The 26,357-nt window shown below is 52.1% G+C and overlaps 1 protein-coding gene across 1 annotated transcript; it reads right to left on the reverse strand.

Moving 5' to 3' along the window:
• Positions 1 to 1,966: 1,966 nt before the first annotated feature.
• On the reverse strand, positions 1,967 to 12,622 carry LOC119848058 (mucosal pentraxin-like). The gene is given in 7 exon segments (XM_043502280.1): positions 1,967 to 2,380; positions 2,383 to 2,609; positions 6,738 to 6,907; positions 7,983 to 8,031; positions 8,034 to 8,072; positions 8,944 to 8,961; positions 12,451 to 12,622. Coding segments are annotated over 7 exon segments (1,089 nt in total).
• Between the last annotated feature and the right edge of the window lie 13,735 nt (positions 12,623 to 26,357).

Here is a 26,357-nt window from a genome sequence, read left to right on the forward strand (position 1 = left end):
TTAGTACGGAGAGCTGGATAATGGAGGCTTGGATAAATGGGCTTCTAATGTATATCAATACACCATTGTGTTCAAATGATATCTGTAAGTATGGTGCCTAGGGAAACTACAGTTCAGCCTTTCATTTTAATTGTGGAAAAATGCAAATTTTTATAGTTTTTATCAGAGAAGTTTGTTTTTTTTGTCACGGAAAACTAGGATCCCTGCTGCTGACAGCCTTGAGCTCCACCCATGGCCTGGACCTGAGCTGAGCACAGAGCTAAGAACCATGGGTGGGCCCAGGCTTGGATCAGCTTGGAGACCTTAACCATGAAAAAGTTATAATGATTTGGTGGTTGAGGGTGTAGATGTGTCGCTCCTGCCAGCCCGCTCATGGAATGGAGCAGGTTTGCTGGGCATCCAGCAGCGCTACCACGCCCATGTGCGAATGGTTCCCCAGCCGCCATGCTCTGCTGCACCAGCATGGGCTGGCTGAATGGGAATGGCTGTGACCTGTTGGTGGGTTCTGTGCTGCTCTCACTCAGGGTAGGTCTACACTGCAATTGGACAGCTCGGCTGGCCCATGGCAGCTGACTCCGTCTGGTGGGGCTCAAGCAAAGGGGCTGTTTAATTGGGGTCTAGGAAGGTCCTGGGTGGTGGGAGGGTCCCAGCGCTTGAGCTGCAGCCAGAGCTGGAACGTCTACTCTGCAATTAAACATCTACACTGCAATTAGCCGATATGAATCAAGAGCTCCAGCAGGACCATAAACGGGAAACGCTAGAGGGTAATGGAATGAGAGCGGGAGGGGATTGCACCTTTTGGTCTCATTTCAGAGCCTCTTAAGACCTAAGTGACCTGGAAGAGAGCGAGGAGAATGCCTGTGTGAGAAAATCACGGACATAAGGAGGTGAGTGGGGGGATGGGAGCCTGGAGAAACAATGCAACAGGTAGGATTATAGCCAAACAGACAGTAGGAAAATGGAGATGTACAACCAGCCATGGAGGGCCAGGGGGGAGCTAATCAGCAGCCAAGCTTTTCAAGGGAAGGGCACTGTCACACTGAGGGAATGGGTAGGAGTTTGCAATGTAGTGTGCCTGCATGAAAAGCCAATGGGATTTGGACCTGTCTGTGTCAAGGACTTATCCCAGCAGTGAAAGGCAGGGCCTGGCACATCTCTGCAGGGCCAGAATTCACCAGATTAGTGGGAGGAACCCAGGCAAATGGTGCTGAGTGCATGTCAGGATCCCATCCTGCCCATGAGATCTGCAGCGAGCAGGAAAGCTCATGGAGAGCTGCACCAGTCGTGATGCCAGGCACATTTATGAGCAGACTGGACCAAGCACTGGAAAGCTCACTGAGGAGCATCCAGTGCTGGGGCCCAGGGTGAGAGGCCACGACAGCACCTTCCAGCCTCTCTCAGCTCTGTGCTTTGGCCCAGTGTGTGCGACAGGGAACGGCATAAAGTCCAGGGACTGGAGATCATATTCTCCTTTGTGCTAGACTTGCCAGGATTTATGGCACAGTTGCCAACTTTCACATAGTAAATAAGCACCTCAACTTTCACAATCAAGCTAATCCCATTTCAAAACAAGGCCAAAACAAACCAATCCCTAAGAACCCCAACACTCTATGTGACTAGATCCCCCCAATGTGCAGTCTGGGACTGTGGTGGGCCCGCTGTGCACCTCTGACTCTCCTTCTCTTGCCCCTGCTTGCCCCTTGCCCCAGCTTGCCCCCCCTTGCCCCTGCTTGCCGGGAGCCAATCAAAAAAAAGAAGCAACAAGCTACAACAGGAAACGAGCTACAAGCCCAAACTAGCCAACACACAACTCACTAGCCAATTAAGCCAAAAACAAGCCCAATTTCTGAGTTTTCTTCACGGGTTTGGCATGTCTGGTTTATGGCTGCAGACAGCACAGCCTGGGGACACGTCACTCTCTGAAAGCAGACAGCAGGAGTTGGAGATCCATGGCTTTGGCCTGGGGCTACACCGCTAATGAATGCAACCCGTGTTCACAGAATTGCAGCCTGGGTTTCAGCAACACGTCACCTACTAATTCATAGTGCAAATTATTCCAGCCAAAGATGTAGCGGCAAAAGTACCCACCCCTCATTATAGACTCCATGTTATAGAGGACATGGTCCCATATGTACACATCTGTGATTTCCCCTACAAATGACTCTGGGAGTTCAAACCCGCCCCTGAAGGAGTCCGGCTCCTGCCCCAGGATGATCACAGCCTCGGCACTGACAGAGTAGCCTTTCCACAGGCCCTTCCTGGGTAAGGGTTTCCCGTTCACCCAGAACTCGGCTATGCCGGTGGTGGAGTCCCAGCCGGCACAGATGTGCTCCCAGTCCATACGGGTCTCTGGGACTCTGAAGGTCACAAATTCCCCCCCCTCCCCCCCCACACATATAGTCTGTACTTCCCGGAGCTGGATTTGAAGAGCAGGATTTCGTTGTCATGGGCCTTGGTGGCATAGGAGAAGAGAGCGTACGGTCGGGGCAGGTCAGTGTAGGATCTCAGACACATGGTAAAACTCTGGAGTGATTGCTCTGACTTCGGCTTCAGGATTACATAGGAGTCATTGGATGCTCTTGGGAAAACAAACACCTTATGGAAGAGGTCTGTGAGGAGAAGAGAGATGAGGGGGCGTGTTTCTCCATCAGGGTAAGGGACCCGATTGGTACCATTCTTCCTAGTTAACCCCTGAGGCCCCTAATTCCCCCCCCCCCCCCCGCTATCCTGGCCCTGGATCCGACCCAGCTCTGCCAATGCCCACCCCCATTCTCCACCAAGCTGATATTTCAGCCCTGTGCCCGACCAATATCTGTCAGTGCCCCTTACTTCCCCACACCATGCTATCCCAGCCCTGGGCTTTACCTAGTTCTGCTAATTCCCTTACCCCCTCCCACACCCCACTATCCCAGCTGTGGCAGTGTGCTGCTGCAAACACACCTCATCAGCCCCTGCCATACCAGCCCCAATTAAGGGGGATATATTGGGGTTAATTGAAAAGCCTTATGTCTGCCTGGTGATTGGCAACACCTGCCAGCCTAACAGGCAAGAGCTACAAAGGTTGGGAAGAAGCCAGAAGGAAAAGGTCAGTCAGAGAGAGTGGTGGAAGCCCTCTAGCTGGTTACTGACCCAGCCTGCGGTAGGTGAGACACTTGCAAGGATTGTATATAGTTGGACACTGGTGGTGGGAAAATGCTTAAAGAAAAAAGGACACAGCTATTGCACCGAGCTGAAGTCTGCCTGGACTTATTTGGGAGGGCAACCGTGCCCAGAAGAAGAGGGGTCGGCCGTGCACACCATGACACATGGGGGCTTGTCCAAGATCCTTTTGTGCCAGAGTTACAGTTTGGCGACCCAGAGATGGAGGGAACCCTGCAGTGGCTGGCTCAGCAGCTGGAGGAGATGCAGAAGACGCTGCAGGCCTTCCAGCAATCCCACCAGATGGAGAGACAGGCTCTACTTGCCTGGCAGGTTGAGCAGCAGAGGACTGAACAGGACTTTGTTAAGGAGCAAGCGGGGGTGCAACAACAACTCCTGCAGAAACTGGTGAGTTCCTTGTGGGAAGATGGCACCCGCACTACGGGGTTGGGCCTTGGTAAAATGGGCCCCAATGATGACCCCAACACTTTCCTCTGCACCTTGGAATGAGTCGCCATGGGTGGCAGATGGGACAGGGCAAACTGGGTCCTACGGCTAGCCCCATATCTAGGGTGACCAGATGTCCTGTTTTTATAGGGACAGTCCATTTTTTTGGGACTTTTTCTTATATAGGCGCCTATTACCCCCCACCCTGTCGCGTTTTTTCACAGTTGCTATCTGGTCACCCTACCCATATCTCATCCCCAGGCAGTGTGCGGACACTCCGGAGGTGGGCACGGCGGGTGCTGGGGCTGCGTGTGGCCCCCAGGCAGTGTGCGGACACTCCGGAGGTGGGCACGGTGGGTGCTGGGGCTGCGTGTGGCCCCTAGGCAGTGTGCCGATGCTCCGGAGGTGGGCACGGCGGGTGCTGGGGCTGCGTGTGGCCCCCAGGCAGTGTGCCGACGCTCCGGCGGTGGGCACGGCGGGTGCTGGGGCTGTGTGTGACCCCAGCCAGTGTGCCGACGCTCCGGCGGTGGGCACGGCGGGTGCTGGGGCTGTGTGTGACCCCAGCCAGTGTGCCGACGCTCCGGCGGTGGGCACGGCGGGTGCTGGGGCTGCGTGTGACCCCAGCCAGTGTGCCGACGCTCCGGCGGTGGGCACGGCGGGTGCTGGGGCTGCGTGTGACCCCAGCCAGTGTGCCGACGCTCCGGCGGTGGGCACGGCGGGTGCTGGGGCTGCGTGTGACCCCAGCCAGTGTGCCGACGCTCCGGCGGTGGGCACGGCGGGTGCTGGGGCTGCGTGTGACCCCAGCCAGTGTGCCGACGCTCCGGCGGTGGGCACGGCGGGTGCTGGGGCTGCGTGTGACCCCAGCCAGTGTGCCGACGCTCCGGCGGTGGGCACGGCGGGTGCTGGGGCTGCGTGTGACCCCAGCCAGTGTGCCGACGCTCCGGCGGTGGGCACGGCGGGTGCTGGGGCTGCGTGTGACCCCAGCCAGTGTGCCGACGCTCCGGCGGTGGGCACGGCGGGTGCTGGGGCTGCGTGTGACCCCAGCCAGTGTGCCGACGCTCCGGCGGTGGGCACGGCGGGTGCTGGGGCTGCGTGTGGCCCCCAGCCAGTGTGCCGACGCTCCGGCGGTGGGCACGGCGGGTGCTGGGGCTGCGTGTGGCCCCCAGACAGTGTGCAGACGCTCCGGCGGTGGGCACGGCGGGTGCTGGGGCTGTGTGTGACCCCAGCCAGTGTGCAGACGCTCCGGCGGTGGGCACGGCGGGTGCTGGGGCTGTGTGTGACCCCAGCCAGTGTGCAGACGCTCCGGCGGTGGGCACGGCGGGTGCTGGGGCTGTGTGTGACCCCAGCCAGTGTGCAGACGCTCCGGCGGTGGGCACGGCGGGTGCTGGGGCTGTGTGTGACCCCAGCCAGTGTGCAGACGCTCCGGCGGTGGGCACGGCGGGTGCTGGGGCTGTGTGTGACCCCAGCCAGTGTGCAGACGCTCCGGCGGTGGGCACGGCGGGTGCTGGGGCTGTGTGTGACCCCAGCCAGTGTGCAGACGCTCCGGCGGTGGGCACGGCGGGTGCTGGGGCTGTGTGTGACCCCAGCCAGTGTGCAGACGCTCCGGCGGTGGGCACGGCGGGTGCTGGGGCTGTGTGTGACCCCAGCCAGTGTGCAGACGCTCCGGCGGTGGGCACGGCGGGTGCTGGGGCTGTGTGTGACCCCAGCCAGTGTGCAGACGCTCCGGCGGTGGGCACGGCGGGTGCTGGGGCTGTGTGTGACCCCAGCCAGTGTGCAGACGCTCCGGAGGTGGGCATGGCGAGTGCTGGGGCTGTGTGTGACCCCAGCCAGTGTGCAGACACTCCGGAGGTGGGCATGGCGAGTGCTGGGGCTGTGGGAAGGTCACAGCTGCAAGGCTGCCTGGCCACAGGTACATTCAGAACATGAACCCAGATGGGGCACTTTGAGTCAGGGGTTGTTAGCTTCACTGAGGCCATCCTCTATTCCGCACCTAGCCACTGGCCCGAGCAAGGAGAGTGGGAGTCGGCTGAGGGCCTTTCCCATTCCAGGTGCTCTGCACTGGCCCTGGCGCCCACCTCCTCCCCAGGCATAATCAGGGTGCCTGCATCTCCCGTGCCTTCTGCAAGCACCCCCCACCACTCTCCACCCTGTCCCCCCCAACATGCTCCACCATCCCCCCCAAACATACTCTGCTCCAAGCCCCCCCCAACACATTCTGCCCCTGGTCCCCCTCCCTCCAATAGGCTCCACCCCCAGGTCCCTCCACACACGCTGCACCGTCCCTCCCCCCAAACATGCTCCACCCCAGGCATCCCCCTTAGCACACTCCATCCCTGGGATCCCCTGACATACTCTGCTCCCAGCCCCTCCAAACATACTCTGACCCTGGCCCCCATGCCCCAAACACACTCCGCCCCCAGAAACCCCCCCAACATACTGCACTCCCAGGACACTCCCCCTCAAACATGCTGTACCCCAGGGCCCCCCCAACACACTGTAGCCCGGACCCCCACACTGTGAGCTTTGAGGGGTGGGGTAACTCATTGGGAATGCAGGCAAAGTGCCACATAGAGGCAGGCGTTCAACTCCTCCAGAGAGATGGGGAGTGGGGGGAAGCATTAACCCTTGGGGAAGCCCTATCGATTTGAACAGAGATCACCACTGTCCATGCTAGATTCCCCTGTACACCACCCTGAGGCCCCTCCATCTGCACCAAGAGTCTGACCCTGTCCCCTCTCCTGACATCAGCTGCAGACCCCACACACCAAAATGGCAGGATGGGCTCGGGCACTGGATCTGCTCCCTCCAGGACAGGGGAATGCTGGATACACACTGCGCCCCCTGCTGGTCACGGGGAAGTGGAGAAGTGAACAGCCCCCTGCTGTCTCTGAGGCTGGGGACAGATGGACCCCACGGCCATCTTCCCCAAGTCTCGGACAGCATGTTCCAGGGGAAGCAGCATTCAAATAAGGCCCTTTTAATTGAAAAGCTCCATCAGCACATGGCCACATTGGCACTTTGCCCACCAGGAGACAGGGCACAAAAGTGGATGCTGGTGCTGGCGAAAGCCCACTCCTGTGGGGGCAGGAGGGAGCTCAGTGCCCTGGCTGCTGCCATGTGCCCTCCCTGGGCCGAGGGCTGCAGGGACCTACTGATCATCTCCAGGCCGTACTTGGCCACGGAGCTGCCCCAGCCACTGGTGGCCGTACAGTTGTAGGTGCTGGTTTCATTCTTGCTGACGGGGGGGAGGGTGAGGATGTGGTTGGGGTTTATCTGCAGGGGGACATCGCTGCCTTCCTTTGTCCACAGAAATTCCAGGGGGCTAAGAGGAAGAGGGTTAGTCAGAGATAAGGAGCGGTTTCCCAAGGGGCACACACTGGGACAGGTCTGACTGCACCTCCATTGCAGTGCCTGTGGGGCAGGCCCCAGCAGGTGATATCAGCACACAGCAATGCTGCAGCCATTCCACGACAGCATGTGAAGGACGCCAGGGCCAAGAGGCCTGGTCCTCTGGTGCCAGGCACACCAGGACGGGGCGAGTGCAGAGGCAGCGTATAACGCTACCAGTGAGATCTGGCAGCGTGTGCCACCCCCTCTGACCTCTGCAACAGTGTGGGCACGAGGCAGGGCAGGGCAGAGCCAGGCCTGGATCTCTTAGGGAGCGGGATACGTGGGGTTTGTCCCGAAAGGCAGTGCGGTTTCCCAGTGTGGCAACCGTGCTCAGGACAAGAACTCAGAGAGCAGGTGAGTGGCCGCAGGGAGGTGCCCGGCTGCTCCCCCACTGGTTGGTCTATGTTCTGGACCCAGCATCCCACCAGGGCAGGACTCTCTGCGGGTGTGGGGTGGAAGGTTTGTGCTTTGGCAGATCTGATCCTACTGCTCCATGCACAGTGCAGGGCTCAGCAAAAGCTGCAGGGGGGTCGTTCGGCATTTCCCACCCTGTGGGGATGATCCTGGTGTGACCCATGTTGTGTCCTGGGCTCTACCGATGGGTGCAGGGTGGGCGTGATGGGAGGGGTGAACACTACGGGCCCAGTGTTGGGGTGGGTGCAGTGGGAGGGGAAGGGGAGTGCTACAGGTGCAGGGGGGGTGATGGGAGGCAGAGGGGCGAGAGCTATGGGCCCAGGGTGGGGGTGGGCGTGATGGGAGGGGCAAGTGCGGTGGCGCTATGGGCCCAGGATGGGAGTGGGTGTGATGGGAAGGGGAGGGGCAAGTGCTATGGGTGCAGGGTAGGGGTGGGCACTGTGGGTGGGGTGGGGCGAGTGCTTTGGGTGCAGGGTGGGCTGGACGCGATGGGGGGAGGGGGGAGCTCTTGGGCGCAGGGTGGGGGTGGGTGTGCTAGGAAGGGGGTCACTAGAGCAAGAGCAGCTGAGGGGGGAGGGAGGGGAGCTCCTTACCCAGGATCTGCTGGGACGTCACACTGCAGCTGCAGCTCTCCACCCGGCTGGGGTAGGGGGGCTGTGGCTGAATCCTCACTGCTGGCTTGTCTGGTAATGTGGAGAAGGAAGAACATGGAGCCAAGCCTGTTCCACTGCAGGGGCCGGGGTAAGCAGCGACTGCACCAGGGAACAACCCTGCAAGCCCCCTGGCTGCCTGCAGTGTCTTCGCCAACCCCTTGTGCTGCTCACCGAGCCCCTATGTCATCTGCTGATGCCCACAGGCTGGCTGCAGTGTGCCCACCACAATCCCCTTTTGCTGGCCAGAATGGAGCCCCCAATCCTCCTGCACTGTCACAACACCTCCCATAGATCCCCCATGCTGTTGCAATGCCCCCCATATCTCCCTGTGCTGTGGCAGTTTGCCCCAATGGACCCCCCTGTGCTGTCACAGCATGCCCCCTTCAGGCAGTAGGGCAGGGCGCAGCTGATTGGCCATTATATTCTTATGGCACTTCAATAAATGTCTCTAGCCACATCTGTGAGCACCTGAGCAGTGCCATCAGATACGGGCAGCAATGCATGCCTTCCCAAAGCCTCCTCTACCCCGCGCTAGTTCCGCATTGCTGTTTCTGGGTGTCTTGGGGCCTGGCCCTCAGAGGCACTGAGCCCCAGCACTTCAACTGACATCAGGCCCCACTGTCTCGAGGTGGGTGCCAAGATCAAATGGGGCTAAATACTGAGCACCAGGGGACTTAGCACTGACAGACCGCCGAGTCCAACAGAAGCCCTGCTCTGGATGGGGGCATTACCGGGAGTCCCATCTTTGGCTGGGAGCCGTGGGGTGGGAGATTGGAAAACATGACCCATGCACCCTCCAGAGTGCCAGGGAATCGGCTGCTCTCTGCCTGTCCTCCCTGTACAGAGGGCATCATAGCCAGTGCTTGCCCTCCTCCCCCAGGACAGCGAGCTCTGCCCCTACCCCTCTGGGCCACAGCTCCTGAGAAGCCAGTGAGGAGGAGCTAAAGCTGCAGAATAAACCAGAGGGAAGAATCAGAGGGACAGATATCAAGAGTCTGTGGCCAGTGTGTTATGGACAATCAAAAGTAGCAAAGAGTCCTGGGACATCTTATAGACTAACAGACGTTTTGGAGCATGAGCTTTCGTGGGTGAATACCCACTTCATCAGCTCTAATACATCTGTTAGTCTGTAAGGTTTCACAGGACTCTTTGCTGCTTTTACAGATCCAGACTAACACGGCTACCCCTCTGATGATGGACAATCAAGGCATTCTTTAAATCTATCAGGAACAAACAAAATCACAGTGTTCATACAGATCCATTACGGGAGAGCAGCGGCAACACTGTCAGCCATGATGACAAGAAAGGGGGAAGTGTTCAGTAAATATTTCTGTTCTGTACTGGAAGGAGGCTGGGAGACATTTCCAAGTCATTCTTTCTATCTCATCTGTGACTAGGGAGGGTGTTACCCAGCAGTGACTAAAGTTAAACATTTTTAAGTGGACAGGAACAGACCACTCACATCCAAGAGTATTAAAATAATTGTCCGAGGAGCAATCTGAGTATTAATGTTGATATTGATGAACTCTTGGAACACTGGGGAAGTTGCAGAGGACTGGCAGAAGAAACATGCAAGATTTAAATATGGTAAATGATGTGAGTCAAGAAACTATAGGTCAGTTAGGCTGTCATCGTTCCAGGGCAAAACCCTGGAAAGGCTGAGACAGGTGCAATCAATAAAGAACTAGAGGATGGGAGTACAATTACTGCCAGCCCACATGCTTTTGGGGGAATAGGTCTTGTCAGACACACCTAAGACTGGTTTTTGATGAGCTCACACATTTGGCTGATCAAGGCAGGAGTGTGACCTCCATACCTATCACACATAGCCTGACTGCAGCTCTCCGCTACTGCTCTGGTTGCCCTGCCTAAGATCTGCCCCCAGGCAATGCCAATCTCCAGATGCATGGGTTGCTGCCCCTGTATGGGGAGGGAGGCAGGCAAGTTGGGAATGAGTGATGGGATGGATCACTTGATGATTACCTGTTCTGTACATTCCCTCTGGGGCACCTGGCATTGGCCACTATCGGAAGACAGGATAATGGGTTAGAGGGACCTTTGATGTGACCCAGTATGGCCATTCTTATGTTATATCCTTAGGGACATGGCCTCCTCACTGGCTCACTCCAGCCTGGGGCGCACCAGGGAGCAGGTGCTCTGTCAGAAAGGACAGTGCCATCGGGGCACTCCTCCCAGCGCTAGGGGAGAATGGCAGCTCCCCAAACCCCCTCAGGCCAGCATCTCCGCCTGCACCTGCTTTGGGCTGTGCATAAGGACACGATTTAGTCACGGATTCCATGATCTTGCCAGACCTCCGTGACCGGCTTCAGCTATCAGTGGCTGTGGCTAGGTTAGGTTTTTACTAGAGGCCTCTCTGTGGGATGGGGGAGCAGGCAGATATTGGACACAGTGTTGGTATATAATACTCTAAATACCTTCTACTGATTAAATATAAACCTCACTCCACATTCATACCCCAAACATACTGCACCAGAATCTGAAGATTGGAACAAAGTCCCAATGGCCAGACAAGGTTCGGTCCAATCACAAGGCATGGCAAGCTGACACTGCACACCTCTTCAAAATCTGGGCTCTGGATCGATGTCTGACTCCAAATTTCAGATATGTCAGGGAGCTATTTATAGACCACTCTGTCACATCATCTGCTCTTTGTCTCCATTTGCTAGACCTTTCACCCACAACTCTGAGAAAGCAGCCCCAGGGAGGCTGCCATAATCCAAGCAGTCCCGGGGAGGCTGCGTTCCATTTCCCCCAGTTTTTATCCACAGTTGTAATGGATACGCCACCCTTTTCTGCTGATTTTGTATGTTTCCCATGGACACAACAAGACTGTTTTGCATGAACAGTCCTTGACTGCTTAAAACCTTAAATCCTCACTTCAGTTGCCAGCATGCAACTCACATACTCATGTCAAAGACACTTCATTCACACTAGGCCTCAATGGTCTATAACATATTGCATTATATATAGTGCAGATATAACCCAACAGCTGGAGCTGGGGCTGCGCCCCCCCCCCACCTCCCTTGCAGCTGTGGCCTAGGCTATGCACCACCTCCAGCCAGGGCTGTGCCCCTCCCCCCTGCCCCCCATGGCTAGGGCTGTGCCAAAATCTTAACCTTAGCTATGTGGTATGAGAAGAATCTGCTGGCAACATTCTTGTCTGTAGCCTTTCACTCGGTGCCCAAGGCACTCAGGGCTTGGAAACAGGCTTCAGGAGCAATCCCAGGCACCGCGTAGCTCAGGGCATGGAGAACAGCAGTGGGAGCAGAGCCAAGGCTGTGCCATGCATTTGTGGTCAGGTGGCTGGGTGGGCGTGTGCCAGGCAGACACTTGCTGGAGTGGGAGGCAGAGGCACCTCAGGGAGAGTTCTGCTTCTATGGGCTAGTAAAACTGGGCTGTTCAGCACCTCCTCCCTAAAGTTAGTGGTGCAGGGGACGGGGGCACTCAGAGCTGGCAGGGCTCTGGGGAGGGGCGGGGGAGATGCAGGACCAGGTGGGATGTTGACCTGTGTCCCAGAATGCCTTGTTGTGAGGGTGCTCAGGTCACTAGCTCAGCTGAGGAAGGATAGAAAGCAGCCCTCTGTGCCCCTGGCCCTCCCACGACTAAAAGAAGGCACCTGGGCTTTGGCATCCACATGAGCTGTGCAGCAGTCCATGGAGAACCAGAGCCTTGCAGAATGCAGCCTGTTCCCAGTGCATTGCTGTTCCCAGTGCATCGCTACTGAGCCCCCGACTCGCCCAACATTGCACCGGCCTGCGGACCTCAGCTGTGATCCATAACTGGGCTAATGCTCACCAGACAAGCCAGGCCCCAGCAGGTCAGAGGCTGTGTGGATCCAATCTGCGATGCAGACAGGACAGTTCTGTCTACTCCCAGACGTGTCTCAGAACACTCCCTCGCTTGAGCATGGTGCCCAGCCTCAACAGCTGCCCTAGGCTGGGCAGCTGAGGGACAGGCTGGGCCCTGGCTCCAGGCCGAGTGAGAGGTACACACTTTCACTTCTGCTCATCAAGTCCGATTGCCCCAGAGACGAAGCTATGCTTGCAAACCAGGTTTCCTCCAGCTATGCCCCAGGAACTCGGTCAGGCTGGGACCTGGCTGCCAGCCACAGCGCCTGGGCAGAAACATCTGCTTCCCCTTCACGCTCCAGGGGATATTTGGTGTCACCCTGAGGGGAAGTGAGCCCAAAGCAGCCAGACCTTAAAGGGGGGGGTGAGGAAGGCAGAGGTCCAGACGAACTCTGGCAGACAGTGCCTGAAGCATGCCCCTCTCTTGCTCCCCAGTGAGCTCGGTTTGCAGGTCTACGGCCCTGGCGCCCCCAGGAAGCCGTGAGTGTCTCCGCGAGCTACCCCTGCTGTGCCCTGTGCTGGCCATATAGCCTCCTCACCTAGCACAGACTGGCATTGCCTGTTTCCCCCAGCATCGCTCAGCGTCTCCTGGTCTCCCCAGGCATCACCTGTTCCCCCTGGCATCAGCTGTTCCCCCTGGAATTGCTGGTTCCCCCCAGCATCACCCGGCATCTCCTGGTCTCCCCTGGCATCACCTGTTCCCCCTGGCATCGCCTATTCCCCCTGGAATTGCTGGTTCCCCCCAGCATCACTCGGCATCTCCTGGTCTTCCCCGGCATCACCTGTTCCCAGCAGTTCCCAGCTTTGTTTAGGGGCTGGTCCCATTGCTGCACTGGAGGGGCATTGTCCTGTGACCCACTGCAGAGGGGCTGTCACTTCTTCAAAGTATTTACTGTGAAAAAGTTATTTTTATTACTCTTAGCACCTCATCATTCCTCTCCCTTAACGCTGTGCAGATGGAGGTCATGGTGCATATACTTAATAACAGATAATCATTGAAGATACTAAGTTGCTAGTAGCTTCAACAACTACCTGTTTCTAGTGTAGCACTTCCTGGTTATACTGCAATAATTATAAATTCTTGGATTTTTCTTCTTTTTCTGCACACAAGTTTATTTTTCGGAAGCATCCGACTTGAAGGCTGACTGATGTCCTGGATTGGTGTCACAACTTCTTCAGTTTCCTTTGATCTACCGTTGGAGACTGCCTTTGTCAACTGGAATTTTGCCTCTGTATCCAGCACCTGAGTGTTTTTTTTCACATCCCCACCCCTGTGTAGAACTTCATTCCCAAATATTCACCACAAGCCAGATTTTTAAAGGTTGAATCCCACTAGTCACCTAAATAACTTTTAAAAATCTGGTCCGAAGGGTACTGGACTATCTTGTATGAAATCCTCCGCAAAGGCAAATTTCTACTGTAATTTTTACTAAATATAGTTATGCAACCTGAAGGTAGATTGACAACCGCAACAATTCAAAAATCATGAATTAAGCACCCAAAAGTCATGAAATTTAAATAAATAAATATAGAGCTTTTGTGTTGTTTTAATTTGCCTTTTTCTTTCTGAGCCTTTAGGGTGCACTAGCTTCCCACTCCTGCTGTGACCCTGCCCAAAGAATCCATACACCTAAAATGGTTGTACAGTCCTGTAACATTCCATACTGTTTTGGACTTCCAGTAATGTGATTCCTGCCCTCCATCTTCTTTGGAATTGAAAATTTATTCAAAATCCTTATTTCTGTGATGTAACCCCCCATCATGCAAATGCAGTCACGCAAACTTTACTCTTCTGTTACTGCACTTGCTGGATACATAGATGTTGATTTTTCTGCTGAATTGTTTATACTTCTAATTGCATATTTTAATTCCATAGCCTCTTATTCTGGCTACATATTTTGTCATGATACCATTCAGTGATGTTCTTCATTCTGACAATTTTATTGTCTGAAGTAAAGTTTATTTGTCTGACATCTGCTGGGAGAGTAATACAGCAGTGCACATTCAATCTTGGAAGTTTTTGGAGAGTGTTGGGAACAACTTCCTGATGCAAGTGCTGGAGGAATCAACTAGCGGCCATTCTCTTCTTGACCTGCTGCTCACAAACAGGGAAAAATTGGTTGGGGGAGTAGAAGTGGGTGGCAACCTGGGCAGCAGTGGCCATGAGATGGTTGAATTCAGGATCTTGACAAAAGGAAGAAAGGAGAACAGCAGAATACTAACCCTGGTCTTCAGAAAAGCAGACTTTGACTCTCTTGTGGAACTGATGGGCAGGATCCTCTGGGAGGCTAATATGAAGAGGAAAGGAGTCCAAGAGAGTTAGCTGTATTTTAAAGAAGCCTTATTGAGGGCACAGGAACAAACCATCCCGATGTGCAGAAAGACTAGCAAATATGGCAGGCAACCAGCTTGTCTTAACAGACAAATCTTTGGTGAGCTTTAACACAAAAAGGAAGGTTACAAGAAGTGGAAATTTGGACAGATGACTAGGGAGGAGTATAAAAGTTTGGCTTGAGCATGCCGTAGTGGACTGCATTAGTAGGAGCATTGCCAGCAGATCGAAGGAAGTGATTATTCCCCTCTATTCAGCACTGGTGAGGGCACATCTGGAGTATTGCATCCAGTTTTGGCCCCCCCACTATAGAAAGGATGTGGACAAATTGGAAAAAGAGTCCAGCGGAGGACAATGAAAATGGTTAGGGGGCTGGGACACATGACTTATGAGGAGAGGCTGAGAGAAGTGGCTTTATTTAGTCTGCAGAGGAGAAGAGTGAGGGGGGATTTGAGAGCAGCCTTCAACTACCTGAAGCGAGGTTCCAAAGAGGATGGAGCTTGGCTGTTCTTAGGGGTGAAAGATACAGAACAAGGAAGAATGGTCTCAAGTTACAGTGGTGGAGGTCTAGGCTGAATATTAGGAAACACTATTTCACTAGGAGGGTGGTGAAGCACTGGAATGGGTTACCTAGGGAAGTGGTGGAATTTCCATCCATTGAGAGTTTTAAGGGCTGGCTTGACAAAGCTCTGGCGGGGATGATTTAGTTGGGGTTGGTCTTGCTTTGAGCAGGGGGTCAGAATAGATGACCTCTCGAGGTCCCTTCCAGTCCTATGATTCAATGATTGTTCTGTACTGTCAAAATCCGAGGCTTTTAAAAAATCAGTGACCCTATTATTCCTTTACATTGGTTGGGTTGGGGAGTGGGGTCATAATGCTGACCTCATCTAATTTGCCTTTTGGTTAAACTAAAGGGCATTGTCTCCCTTGTGTTTTTTCAGTGGGATGGCTAATGCATGTTAATTATCCCTCTGATAAAACACATGTTTTCTTAGCACTGGTGATACAGACTATACTGTTGACTCTGATGTTAAATGAACCATTATTTTTTTGGCTTGACAACTCTGATACTGATTGTTTGGGTGGCTAATGTTAGGGGGCTTATTCCTTCACCCGCTTACTTCCATGGTCCTTCTCGCATGAACACAGAGCAACAATACCCGAAGTCCAAAGGTGCAAACAATTCAATGTTTATTGGGGTGAACTTCCAGCAAGCATGATTTCAGTTCCCTTCCTTCGTGACCCTCTTCCCAGCTCTGACACCACAGAGCCTTACCTGTGTCCCTGTTCCCATTCCCCCCCTTAGCAAAACATGATTCCAATTTCCCCACCCCCATTCCGTTCCCATTCCGCCCCCCCCACACTTCCTGATTAACTGCAGACTAAATAGTAAAACTTGAGTTCTGCTTAGCTATACCTTAACCAATCATTTTACTGAAATTTAACTAACCAATCCTAACATATTGTAACATGATTATTTAACCAATTCTATCCTACCACCTTAATTAGTTTACACCCAGCAAAATTAATTATACAGCAGACAGAAACAATCACAGAACCAGACAGAGGTTATGCAAATAAACAATAGCAAAGTGGGAACTATAATGACAAAACAATACAGAAGTGAGGATTTCACATCCCGGCTATTGATAAATGAGTTCTTGCCAGACAGGATGCTATCAAACTAAGTTTCCTTTTACATTTTCTAGGCACTTCCCTTTCTCTGGAGGCGATAGGCACTATCAGGACAGGATTGTATCCTAACAGCCCAATAGCACCTTATTTCAATGTGACTGGTTTGGAATGTGAGGAGGTGACCGGTCGCTTCCCAGCTTATGGTTGCCTCTGTTGCTTAGCCAAAGGCCTTGGCCTAAGCACAGGGCCTCAGACTGTCCCAGGGAGAGAAGGCCCTTACACCGGCAGACAGTGATTTTGATTCTTTCTTTTATACCTCTAGAACTAGCCAAGTGATAAGAATACACCTAAATTCTTAGAGTATAGGCCTTTACGGACAGGCCTGAATATCTATATCCTAACAGCTAACACCACTCCTTCACCATCAGAGCCAGGTATTTGAATGTCTACAGTGTGTCATCCCGTTCCGCCCCCCTCCCCCCCCTTGTGTGGGTGTCATGGAAAACCAGTTAAAACATTTTAAACAAAAGGAATTAACAGAGGCTCCCCCTCAATATCCTTTATTCCCCCTCCCCCATTAAGGGCTTGTCATCACGATGTGACAGTAAAGTTGTGAAGTTAATGCACATAAGTTACAACTCTATGTGGATGCTCTCTTCAGAAATAAAGCATCCTTAGTTTTGACAACAGCTGTCAGGGCAATAGAAAAGTGCAGGTGTCCTTCCTCCAAACATTGCTAATCATCAGGGGTTTGGACCGTCTTGAACGTTGTTATGTTTTGTATAGTCCAGCTGTATCCTCTCGGACTTTTTACATTCAAGTGGAAGGAATGAAGTAGGGGAGACCTTGTCTGAACTTTCCTGGGTATTGCCCTGGGTCAAAAAGCCTTTACAATATTTCACAGGTACCAATTTTGGTCTGAGACAATTTCAATAAATGGTTTAAGATGAAAATAAAAGGTGATCTCGCTCCTTCTCTCTGTCCTGCACTGGTCAGGGCACTGTTCATGAGCTGGAGAATAAAGGCCTGATGGTGCCACGGTGGATCCCGATGGGTAGGCAGAGACCTTTTACTCACCTTCTCACATCGCTGAGCCAATCAGAACTGGGGGCAGGAGGAGGGATGTTATAAATATAGCTGATGAAGACAGCAGTTGATGGTCAATGCAAGAGCTGGTGAGTGTCTGCTGTGAGGGATGGTTTTGCTGACAGCTCTGAGAAACGTTTGGTAAAGGAGGATCCTGACGTTCATATGAAACTCTGAAGAAGCCAGGCATGAACACTACATATTATTGCCACATCACAGAGACTTAGAGCCAGATTCACAAAGGTTTAGGTGCCTACATCCCAATTTTAGGCTCCACTGTAATTTCCCAAACTCCCACCACACGCTTTGGGCACCTAAACTCACTCAGCACCTACATTTTCAGGGTAAAAGTTCCCTAGATGCCTAAGTTTCTGCCTTTGGGCCTGTGCATGGCTGCTTCCCTTTAGGCATCTAGACACCTATCTCTCATCTAAGCCCCAGAGTGAATCACAAACTAGGGAAGATTGCAGGGGCCTGGGGGGAGGCTTATCTTGTGTGTAGGGACCGATCCCATAGGTGTGCTCAGGGGCTGCCTAGTGGATTGGGTCCCATTCAAATCTGGCAGGTTGAGGAGGACATAGTATCACCATCCAGATTCTAGCCTAGTGATTGGCACACATAGCTGTAATGTGGGAGACTGAGGATCAATTCTCCCCTCAGGCAAAGGGGGAGAAAAGATTTGAATAAGGGTCTGCTGCACCCCAGGTGATGCTCCAACATTTGGGCTAGAGGTTAGAAGTGAGGCACCAGCTCCCCCTCCTGCAGCAGTTTTGGGTGGAGTTAGGCACCTCCCTAGCTCCTTCTGCCAAGAGCCAGTTTGGGCGCCCAAGCCACCTGACTCCAGGAGAGGGGTCCCTGTTCGCAGAGCTAGGTACAGAACTCTGCGAGGGGGCAGGGCTTAGCACACACCCCTCTGCTCAGCATCCCCCATTGGCTGCCTTGGTGGCTCCCCACCTAGCTCTGCTATGTGGGTGACAGTGTCAGGTGCCTCTCCCCCCCCCCCATTCATTGTCTAAGGAGCCTGGGTGTCTGAGTCAAACTTTGTGAATTGCAGGGCATTCCTGTGACTTTCTAGGTGCCTAAAAGCCAGGCCTTGTGACACTGAGCAGTGACACTTCGACGTCCCTCTGTGACTTTAGCCTTTTTGTTGTCTTTTTTCTAAGCTCGGGGTGACAAAGGTGCAGGAGCTATTCTGTGGTAAAAATCCAGGGAGGATAAGGCATTTCAGTTTTAGCAGGCAAGAAAGGGCCTGAGAAAATGTCTCAGGAATATGATCTGGGCCACTGTGCTCACAGATTTGTGCCAAAGTACAGAAGTACAAATTCTGCACTGAAAACTTGCTCAGTGTGTGTAACAGTGGCATGGGGGGACATCTGTGTAAGGAACAATGGCAGATGTTCTGCCTAATAGATTATATTTCTAATGTATTCGTGTTTCAAAAACCGCTTACAAGGCTTTACACTGGTCTCAGTGTTTTGTGTCCATTAAATGTTTCTTTACTGTAGAAACTTAATGGCCTAATGCACAATGGTGTAACCAGTCTGCCAGCTGCTGTTGTCAGCAACAAGGTCCGGGTTCAATATCTAGGGCAGGGGGTGGCCAAACCCTGGCTCATGAGCTGCATGCAGCTCTTTTACAATTAAAGTGCAGCTTGCGGAGTCCCCACCATTCCCTGCCTACCAGACTGGCAGATAGGGTGGTGGGCGGGGGAGGAAGAACTTGGGGCTTCTGCCCTGCAGCGGGGTGGTGGGGCTAAGGGCTTCTGCCCAGCAGGAAAGGGGAATCTCAGGGTTTCAGCCCCATGGGGCACTCCTGCTGGGGTTCAGGGCTTCAGCGGGAGTGGGGCTGAAGCCCTGAGACCCCCCTCCCCACAGGGCAGAAGGCCCTAGCCCCACCGCCCTATTGCAGGGCGGAAGCCCTGCTCTGGCTGGTGCGCCCCAGCTCTCAAACTTCTAAAGATTGTTATATGTGGCTTGGAGGGTCAGTAAGTTTGACCACCCCGATCTAGGGGTTCCTCTTAACAACACAAAAGAGAACCAGCTCAAGCCCCAACCCTGAAATCTGGGAAAACTAAACACCACCCCTAGGCATCTCTAAGCAGCAATAATTCCCCTCTCCCAAGCACTGACTCTGTGTATAACAAGAGAAAATGTTTATTAAAAGGGAAACGGGGAGCCAGCATTAATTTGTGAAAATATCACAGCCATGATTCAAAAGCATGTGGCCATAAGCAACCTCCCCATGCACTGGGCACTGTCCTTTGCCTCAGTTTCCTACCTTGTGGTGTAACAATCCAACAAAGGAATGCCCCTTTAACACATCAACCTCACTCCCCTCTTCCTCCATTGCACCCCACTCCCCATTGGCCATCCTTGGTCAGCAAAGACCCAGAGTTCAGAGGTGCATTCACGTGTTCACCTCCCACACATGGGGGTGTGTGAGGGAAGGCATTGAGGAATGCCTTTATGGCTGCAGCTTCTGCATCTGGCTCACAGCTGTTGCGGTCTCTCTGCCACCACAGGCTGCTGCTGCCCTGCTGCTGTTTCTGCATCCTCGGTCCCTAGAGGGGATAGCTTCATGCCCAAAGCCTCGGGTTTGAAATACCTAGACTCAAGAACCCCAAGTTCAAATCCTGGCAACAGTGACTCATCCCTTGGTTCTTCCAAGCTAGATAAGCTTAGTGTCAGGTTCTGAGGTTCTCCCACTTAACCCAGTGCACAGCGAGGAACCTCATGGCCAGTGCAGTTTCTGTGGGGTCTTTCACCACAACACTGTCCCCCAACCAGCTCCAAGTTTAGCCCCTGGACCTGTTCAGCAATTCTACCAGCTGCAGAAATCACCCCCCAGAAACAAGGACTCTCAGTTGAGTCTAATCAGTTCTGACTGAAGACAAGCAGCTCAGGACTCTTTACTCCTCACTGGGCAGCAACAACACCTGTCCCTATCCCTACTATCTTTCACTGGGATTTGGCAGCCCTAACCATTGCCTAGCCAGTGAGGTTCATGTGAGGGTGACCCCCTTAACCAGGGTATGCTCAGCACAGTTCTGCTGCCCATTACTTGTACAATGAGGATAACAACATTTCATTGCTCCTGCATTCAAATACCAGAGTGATTTGTAACCCAAAATGAGCCAAAATGGATCCCTTTGGCAAAGCACCTACATCTGCTGCGCACCTAGGCAGAGGAGGGAGGGCATCTCTATGCAAATATGGTCTGCTCCTGAAGTCTTTTCCCCTAGCTCATCACTAGGTGTCAGGGGAGAGCTCATTCAGACCCTGCTTAAAATGGAGACTACAAGAAACACAGAACCTTAAGTCAGAGTTTTACATACAATGGCCCTGAGATTTAACACTGTGGAATGCTTTTCCAAATGGCAAAAATACCTTTCTTTATTTGTGTCCAAATATACAACAGAGATTTTACAATGGTAGCACATTGTGACAGGAGTGCCCCCATCCATCACAATTGGCTGCATCCTGGACCAGAGGATGGGGAAAGGTAGAGGTCGCAAATAATCTGTGACAGACATAACCCCATCCATCCCACTCTGCTATCCTTTGGGCCAGGAGATGGGAGGAAATGTGAGGAAGCAAAGTGTGATGGGCATGCCCCATCCATCAGAACTTGCTATCCCTAGACCAGAGGATGAGGACAGGCAGAGACTGCAAATTGCAACCGGGCAGGAAAAGAGAATGGCTAGATGTCAGTATCTGCTAGCAGGAGCTGGTTTTAATGCCACACACATGCCTGCTCCCAGCACGGCCCAGCTGCATCTGAGGGAGCAATTCTCTGACCAGAAACCCCATTCTAAGACCTGCCCCACCCTAAGCATTGTCCCCAGCCCAGGACCTGGCCCTCACCCAGACACCCACTGACCCCCAGCTTAGTATGGGGCTCACCCCCCACCCAGAATCACACTACCCCCCCCAACTTCCCCAGGTACCTGTCACCCCTTGCAGCCCAGCCTGAGATCTGCTGCTCTCCTCAACCCAGTATCCATCCCTCCAGGTTCCCCCCATCAGCCCAGGACCATGCCCCATACCCAGACATCCACTACCCCCCCAGACCAGCCCATGACCTGCCCCCCCCCCCGCACACCTGCCCTCCCAACCCAGAATCCTGCTGCCCCCTCACCACAGGAACCCAGACACCAATCGCTCTCTCCAGCTCAGCCTGGGACTCCCCCACCCTCCCAGGCACTTACAATCCCCCCCTCAGTCTGGGACTTGCTGCCACCCAGAATTCCACTGACCCAGGGCCTGACTCTAGGATTTTTGCCACCCCAAGCAAAAAATTTTCCACCCCAAGCTCCGAGAGCGCAACTGCCAAGCAAAAAAGAGCCAGTCCTGCACTGACACCACCCCTGCCTCCCACAGGACCTGCTCCCAATGGGGGAAGCCAGATGTCTCACACAGGTTGTAATTCTGGTGTTTCAAACCCCATTGTCGACTGGGGTCTACATATCCCATGATGCACCACAGTCTCCCCTCTTTCTGAGACACCATGGTGCATCATGGGAGTTCCACTGATTCACTATTTTTGAACAGCCCTAATCATTAGGGCCATATTCCTGGAGAGGTCTGGACCACAGGCCCCCAAACCTGTTGAAATCAGTGATTGGTGCTGTGACACTGTGGCTCTGTGCACCAGGTTGCAATGCTTGGAGGGAGCAAAACCAAGCCCAGCCCCATGTGACAGTAGCCACTGCTGGGAGGTGAGTGAAGGACAGCAGGGCCTGGGACAAAGTGGGAATTTTCTGTAATATTTTTATGAATCCAATGTGTGCCTCAGTTTCCCCTAAATTTGCATGGCTACCCAGTCGGGGGGGGGGGTAGGGCTAAGTTTGCTCTCATGACAGGCTAAGGCTTGGTCTACACTACATATTTACTTTGGTATAACTGTCGCTCAGAGGTGAGAAAAATCCAACCCCATAGCGACGTTGTTTTATCAACTGTAACCCCCCGTGTAGACAGTGCTGGGACAGCCTCTCCCAGTTCCTGGGCTCAGGTGTAACCCTGCGGGTTTGCAGGACCTTTATCAGTGAAAGAGCCTTACACAGTAATATCCTTATCCTGTATTTATTAACAATTACCAAAAACAGACTGCACACACTACACATACAGTGCTCACCATTCCCAATAAGACAGATGAACTTTTCTTGATGGCCAGTCACGATCAGGTCCATCTGGGGGATTCCAGTTTCTGCACGGTGTCATTGGCAGAGAACATGAAACAATGGGTTTTATCATACACACTGTAAGGAGGGTGATCACTTAAGATGAGCCATCACCATGTTCTCTGTGTGTGTATATAAATCTCCCCTCTGTATTTTCCACCAAATGCATCCGATGAAGTGAGCTGTAGCTCACAAAAGCTTATGCTCAAATAAATTTGTTAGTCTCTAAGGTGCCACAAGTACTCCTTTTCTTTTTGCGAATACAGACTAACACAGCTGCTACTTTGAAACCTAACCCCAGGGTTGTGAGTTCAATCTTTAAGGGGGCCATTTAGGGATCTGGGCCAAATTGGGAATTGGTCCTGCTTTGAGCAGGGGGTTGGACTAGATAACTGACTGAGGTCCCTTCCAACCCTGATAGTCAAGAAGTCTTGCCAATTATTACTGATTTTTTCTCCCCAAGCAACCAATGTTTTCACAAACCCTTTTTTCCCCTTGGTCATTTCACTTTGTGCTTCAAAATTTTTTATGTTTATTCTTCCATTCTCATCAACAGATAAACCTTGTGCCTCAGGCATATTCTGCCTTTTAATGTGCCTTTGCCACCTGTGGATGTTTCCCTGTTAACAGACTGGTGTTCCTTGACCTCTGCCCTTTTACAACATTAGTATCTGTAAATACAGTTTAAATGCTTATTAATCCTTTTCTGCCTAATGCAGTATCCTCTCTTTTTGTAATACAATACAAAACAATGCTAGCAACAAGACAAACACCATAAAACAAACACCACATAAAACACATAAACACAAAACACAATCTTCATCATGACAGTATTCTGGCATTCTTGTTGGTATTCTGGTTGCTCTTTAGTTGGCGCCAGCTTTTCCTAAAGTTCTGAAAGACAAAAAACATTTTTCTACCCCTTTCGGGGTGGCAGATTATTGCTTAAAATATCCCTTCCTTTTACAAATACCCTTGCTGATTGCAGGCAAAACAGAGGAATTACCCGCATACTTTCTTGTGTTTTTGTTCTATAGGCAGGTTTAGTGGTTTTTAGCCTTTAAGGGTTTAGGGGAAATTATCCCACTGTTCAGTCATTAAATTCAGGATGTGGTGTACCTCAGTTTCCCTTCATATACAGCAGACCAGGTTTGTAATGTTTTTTCTGCTGTGCTACGCTTTAAGGTTATTCACAGGTACTAGCTGAGAAGCATCATCACCATATGACCTTAAAGGATTTTTCCAAAAATCATACACTATACATTGTTACAGGGGTACTTATTAACCTTAAATTTATCCCAATGTTTAATATTAACAGTAACATTAGTATCAAATATATTCAAGGTATCTTGTTATACCATAAATTATATCCTTGGGGGTGGGGGTTGGTGAATTAAAAGGTAGGGGTATCATGCATATAAGCAGACCCCTTTTGTATTTGTCTTCAGATTTTAGCACTGAGCATACACGCAAAAACATATTTTTTTTCTACTTAGGGTTAACCTGTCCCTCTTATTCTTAGGGCTGACTTATTTTTCCACCTTCTTCTGGAGGGTCATAATTTGAGCCTTTTGTTTTCAGGTAGTTTGTTTGCTGACCAGGTATGTTCATTATCTGCAGCTCCTTTGTGCTGGCATTTATGGGCATTTCTCTCCGTCCTCTATCAGTTAGGTAATTTGCATCAACATAGATGCTTTCTGGCTTGCTTTTGGATCCAAAGCCATCAGCAGAGCTCAGACACTCTGTCTTAAAAGGGACACAATCAACTTCCACCAGGGTTTTGACTACTTTTTACTTTCAACTCCTGCTTCCAAAACACACTACAGTCCGAAAAAGAAAACACAAACTACAGTGGCTCCTTTTAGGAGCCCTAATAGGATTTTAATTAAGTAGCATGTTTTGGTTGCATTTCTTTTACCCCTTCTACAATAGACACTGCACATGTCCTGAAAAAATGCACATTCCTTTCATAGTTTAACTTCTGTGACAAATCTCTGTCCTTCCCTCCGTGGGTCCCGCGTTTCCTGGTGGATTTCGCTAGCCTCAGAGGCTCACTGTGGCCCTCCACTTAACCCTTCTTTCTCTAGAGACAAGAGTCACAGTCTACTGAGCCATTTTCATCATAAGCCAGCGAGGGAAGTGAGGAGAAGTTATCCTTCCTTGTACAGTCTCTGTTGTCTCCCAGTCTCAGTGATTAAACAGGGGGCAAAGGTGGGGGTGGGGGGGAGCCCGGGCCCACCCTCTACTCCAGGCTCCAGCCCAGGGACCCTAATAGTATCAGCTATGGTAGCTGACCTTTTAGAAACATGACATGTACAATTCCCTGGGCTACCTCCCCCACAGCAGCCCTCACTTCCTCAAGCTCCACTTCACCCTTACCTCAGGGTCTCCTTCCTTGTGCCTGATATGGTGTGTACTACTCAACCTCTCCAACAGCGCAACTTCCTCCCACAGCTCCTGACATGCACCCCCACTTGACTGACTGGGAGGCTTTTAACTAGTTTCAGCCAGCCCCGATTGGCTTCAGGTGTCCCAATCAACCTAGTCTTCTCCCTGCCTTTTGGAAAGTTCTTAATTGGCCCCAGGTGTCTTAATTGACCTGGAGCAGCTACCATTTCACTTATCCTGGTACCAGGGATTTGTTTAGCCTGGAGCTAATATATCTATTTCCCACTACTTTTCTATAGCCATCTGGCCTTGCCCCGTCACATATCCCCCCCCTCTGTTCAACACCATAGAGTTGGGCAACTTGCGATGCCAGGCAGTATGCTCGAGACGGACCATCAACATTGCCATGGTGGCATCCAGCCCTGTGCTGTATGCGGAACTGGAATGGTTGGAGGGATAAGAACCACCTGGTGACCCTTGCATTCTTTTCCTTATTCCGCTGCATCCACTGGAGGGGTGCATGGTCCGTCACAAGAGTAAATTGCTGGCCTAAGAGGTAATAACGCAGTGTCTCCATAGCCCATTTGACAGCAAGGCATTCTCTCTCGACTACTGCGTATTTCTGTTCTCTTGGGAGAAGCTTTCTGCTCAGGTAGAGGATTGGGTGTTCCTCTTCTCCCACCATTTGCGACAGAACTGCTCCCAACCCCACCTCGGAAGCATCTGTTTATAAAATAAATTCCCTATAAAAGTCTGGAGCTATGAGTATGGGGTCATTACAGAGGGCCGTCCGAAGGTCTGTAAATGCCCCCTCTGCTACGTTGGTCCACTTTACCATGTCTGGACCTCGGGCCTTCACCAGGTCCGTTAGGGGACTTGCCCTAGTGGCGAAGTGGGGAATAAACCGTCGGTAGTAGCTTAACATGCCTAGAAACGCATGGACCTGCTTCTTTCGGGTCGGCCGGGGCCAGTTTTGAATTGCCTCTAGCTTATTCATTTGGGGCTTCACTATGCCCCTTCCCATAATATATCCCAGGTACCTAGCTTCTGCTAGCCCTATGGCGCATTTAGCAGGATTAGCAGTGAGGCCAGCCCGCCTTAAGGTGCGCAGTACTGCCTCAACTTTCTCCAAGTGGGTTCCCCAGTCTGGTGTATGGATGATGACATCATCTAGGTATGCAGCTGCATAACTAGTATGCGGGTGCAGCAGCTTATCCATGAGGCGCTGGAATGTGGCTGGGGCCCCATGTAGCCCAAAAGGGAGGATGGTGTATTGGAAAAGCCCATCCGGGGTGGAGAATGCTGTCTTTTCTTTAGCTTCTTTGGTCAGAGGAATCTGCCAGTACCCTTTTGTCAGATCCAGTGTAGTCAAGAATCGGGCACTACCCAGTCGGTGAACCAGTTCATCGATGTGTGGTATGGGGTATGCATCAAACTGGGATATTTCATTCAGTCGGCGAAAGTCGTTACAGAATCTCATGGTACCATCAGGTTTAAGCACTAGAACAATTGGACTGGACCACTGACTGCAAGATTCTTCAATAACCCCTAATTCTAACGTTTTCTTCGGCCTTGATTTCCTCTCTTTTGGCTGCTGGAATTCGGTAGGGTCTCAATGTTACCTTGGTTCCGGGGATTGTGCGGATATGGTGATAGGTCTCAGTTGTCTGCCCTGGTTTTGTAGAGAACACATCTCTGTTGCGATTAATCATGTCGGCTGCCTCAATCTTTTGGATCGGCGTCAAGTTGGATGATATCCTCACTTGCTCGTGTAAGTTATCCTCCGGGGGAAGGTTCTCCTGCATGACTAAGCATGCCTCTTGATC

Source organism: Dermochelys coriacea, chromosome 24 (genome assembly GCF_009764565.3).
Source record: "Dermochelys coriacea isolate rDerCor1 chromosome 24, rDerCor1.pri.v4, whole genome shotgun sequence".
In the NCBI taxonomy this organism is placed as follows: Eukaryota; Metazoa; Chordata; order Testudines; family Dermochelyidae; genus Dermochelys; species Dermochelys coriacea.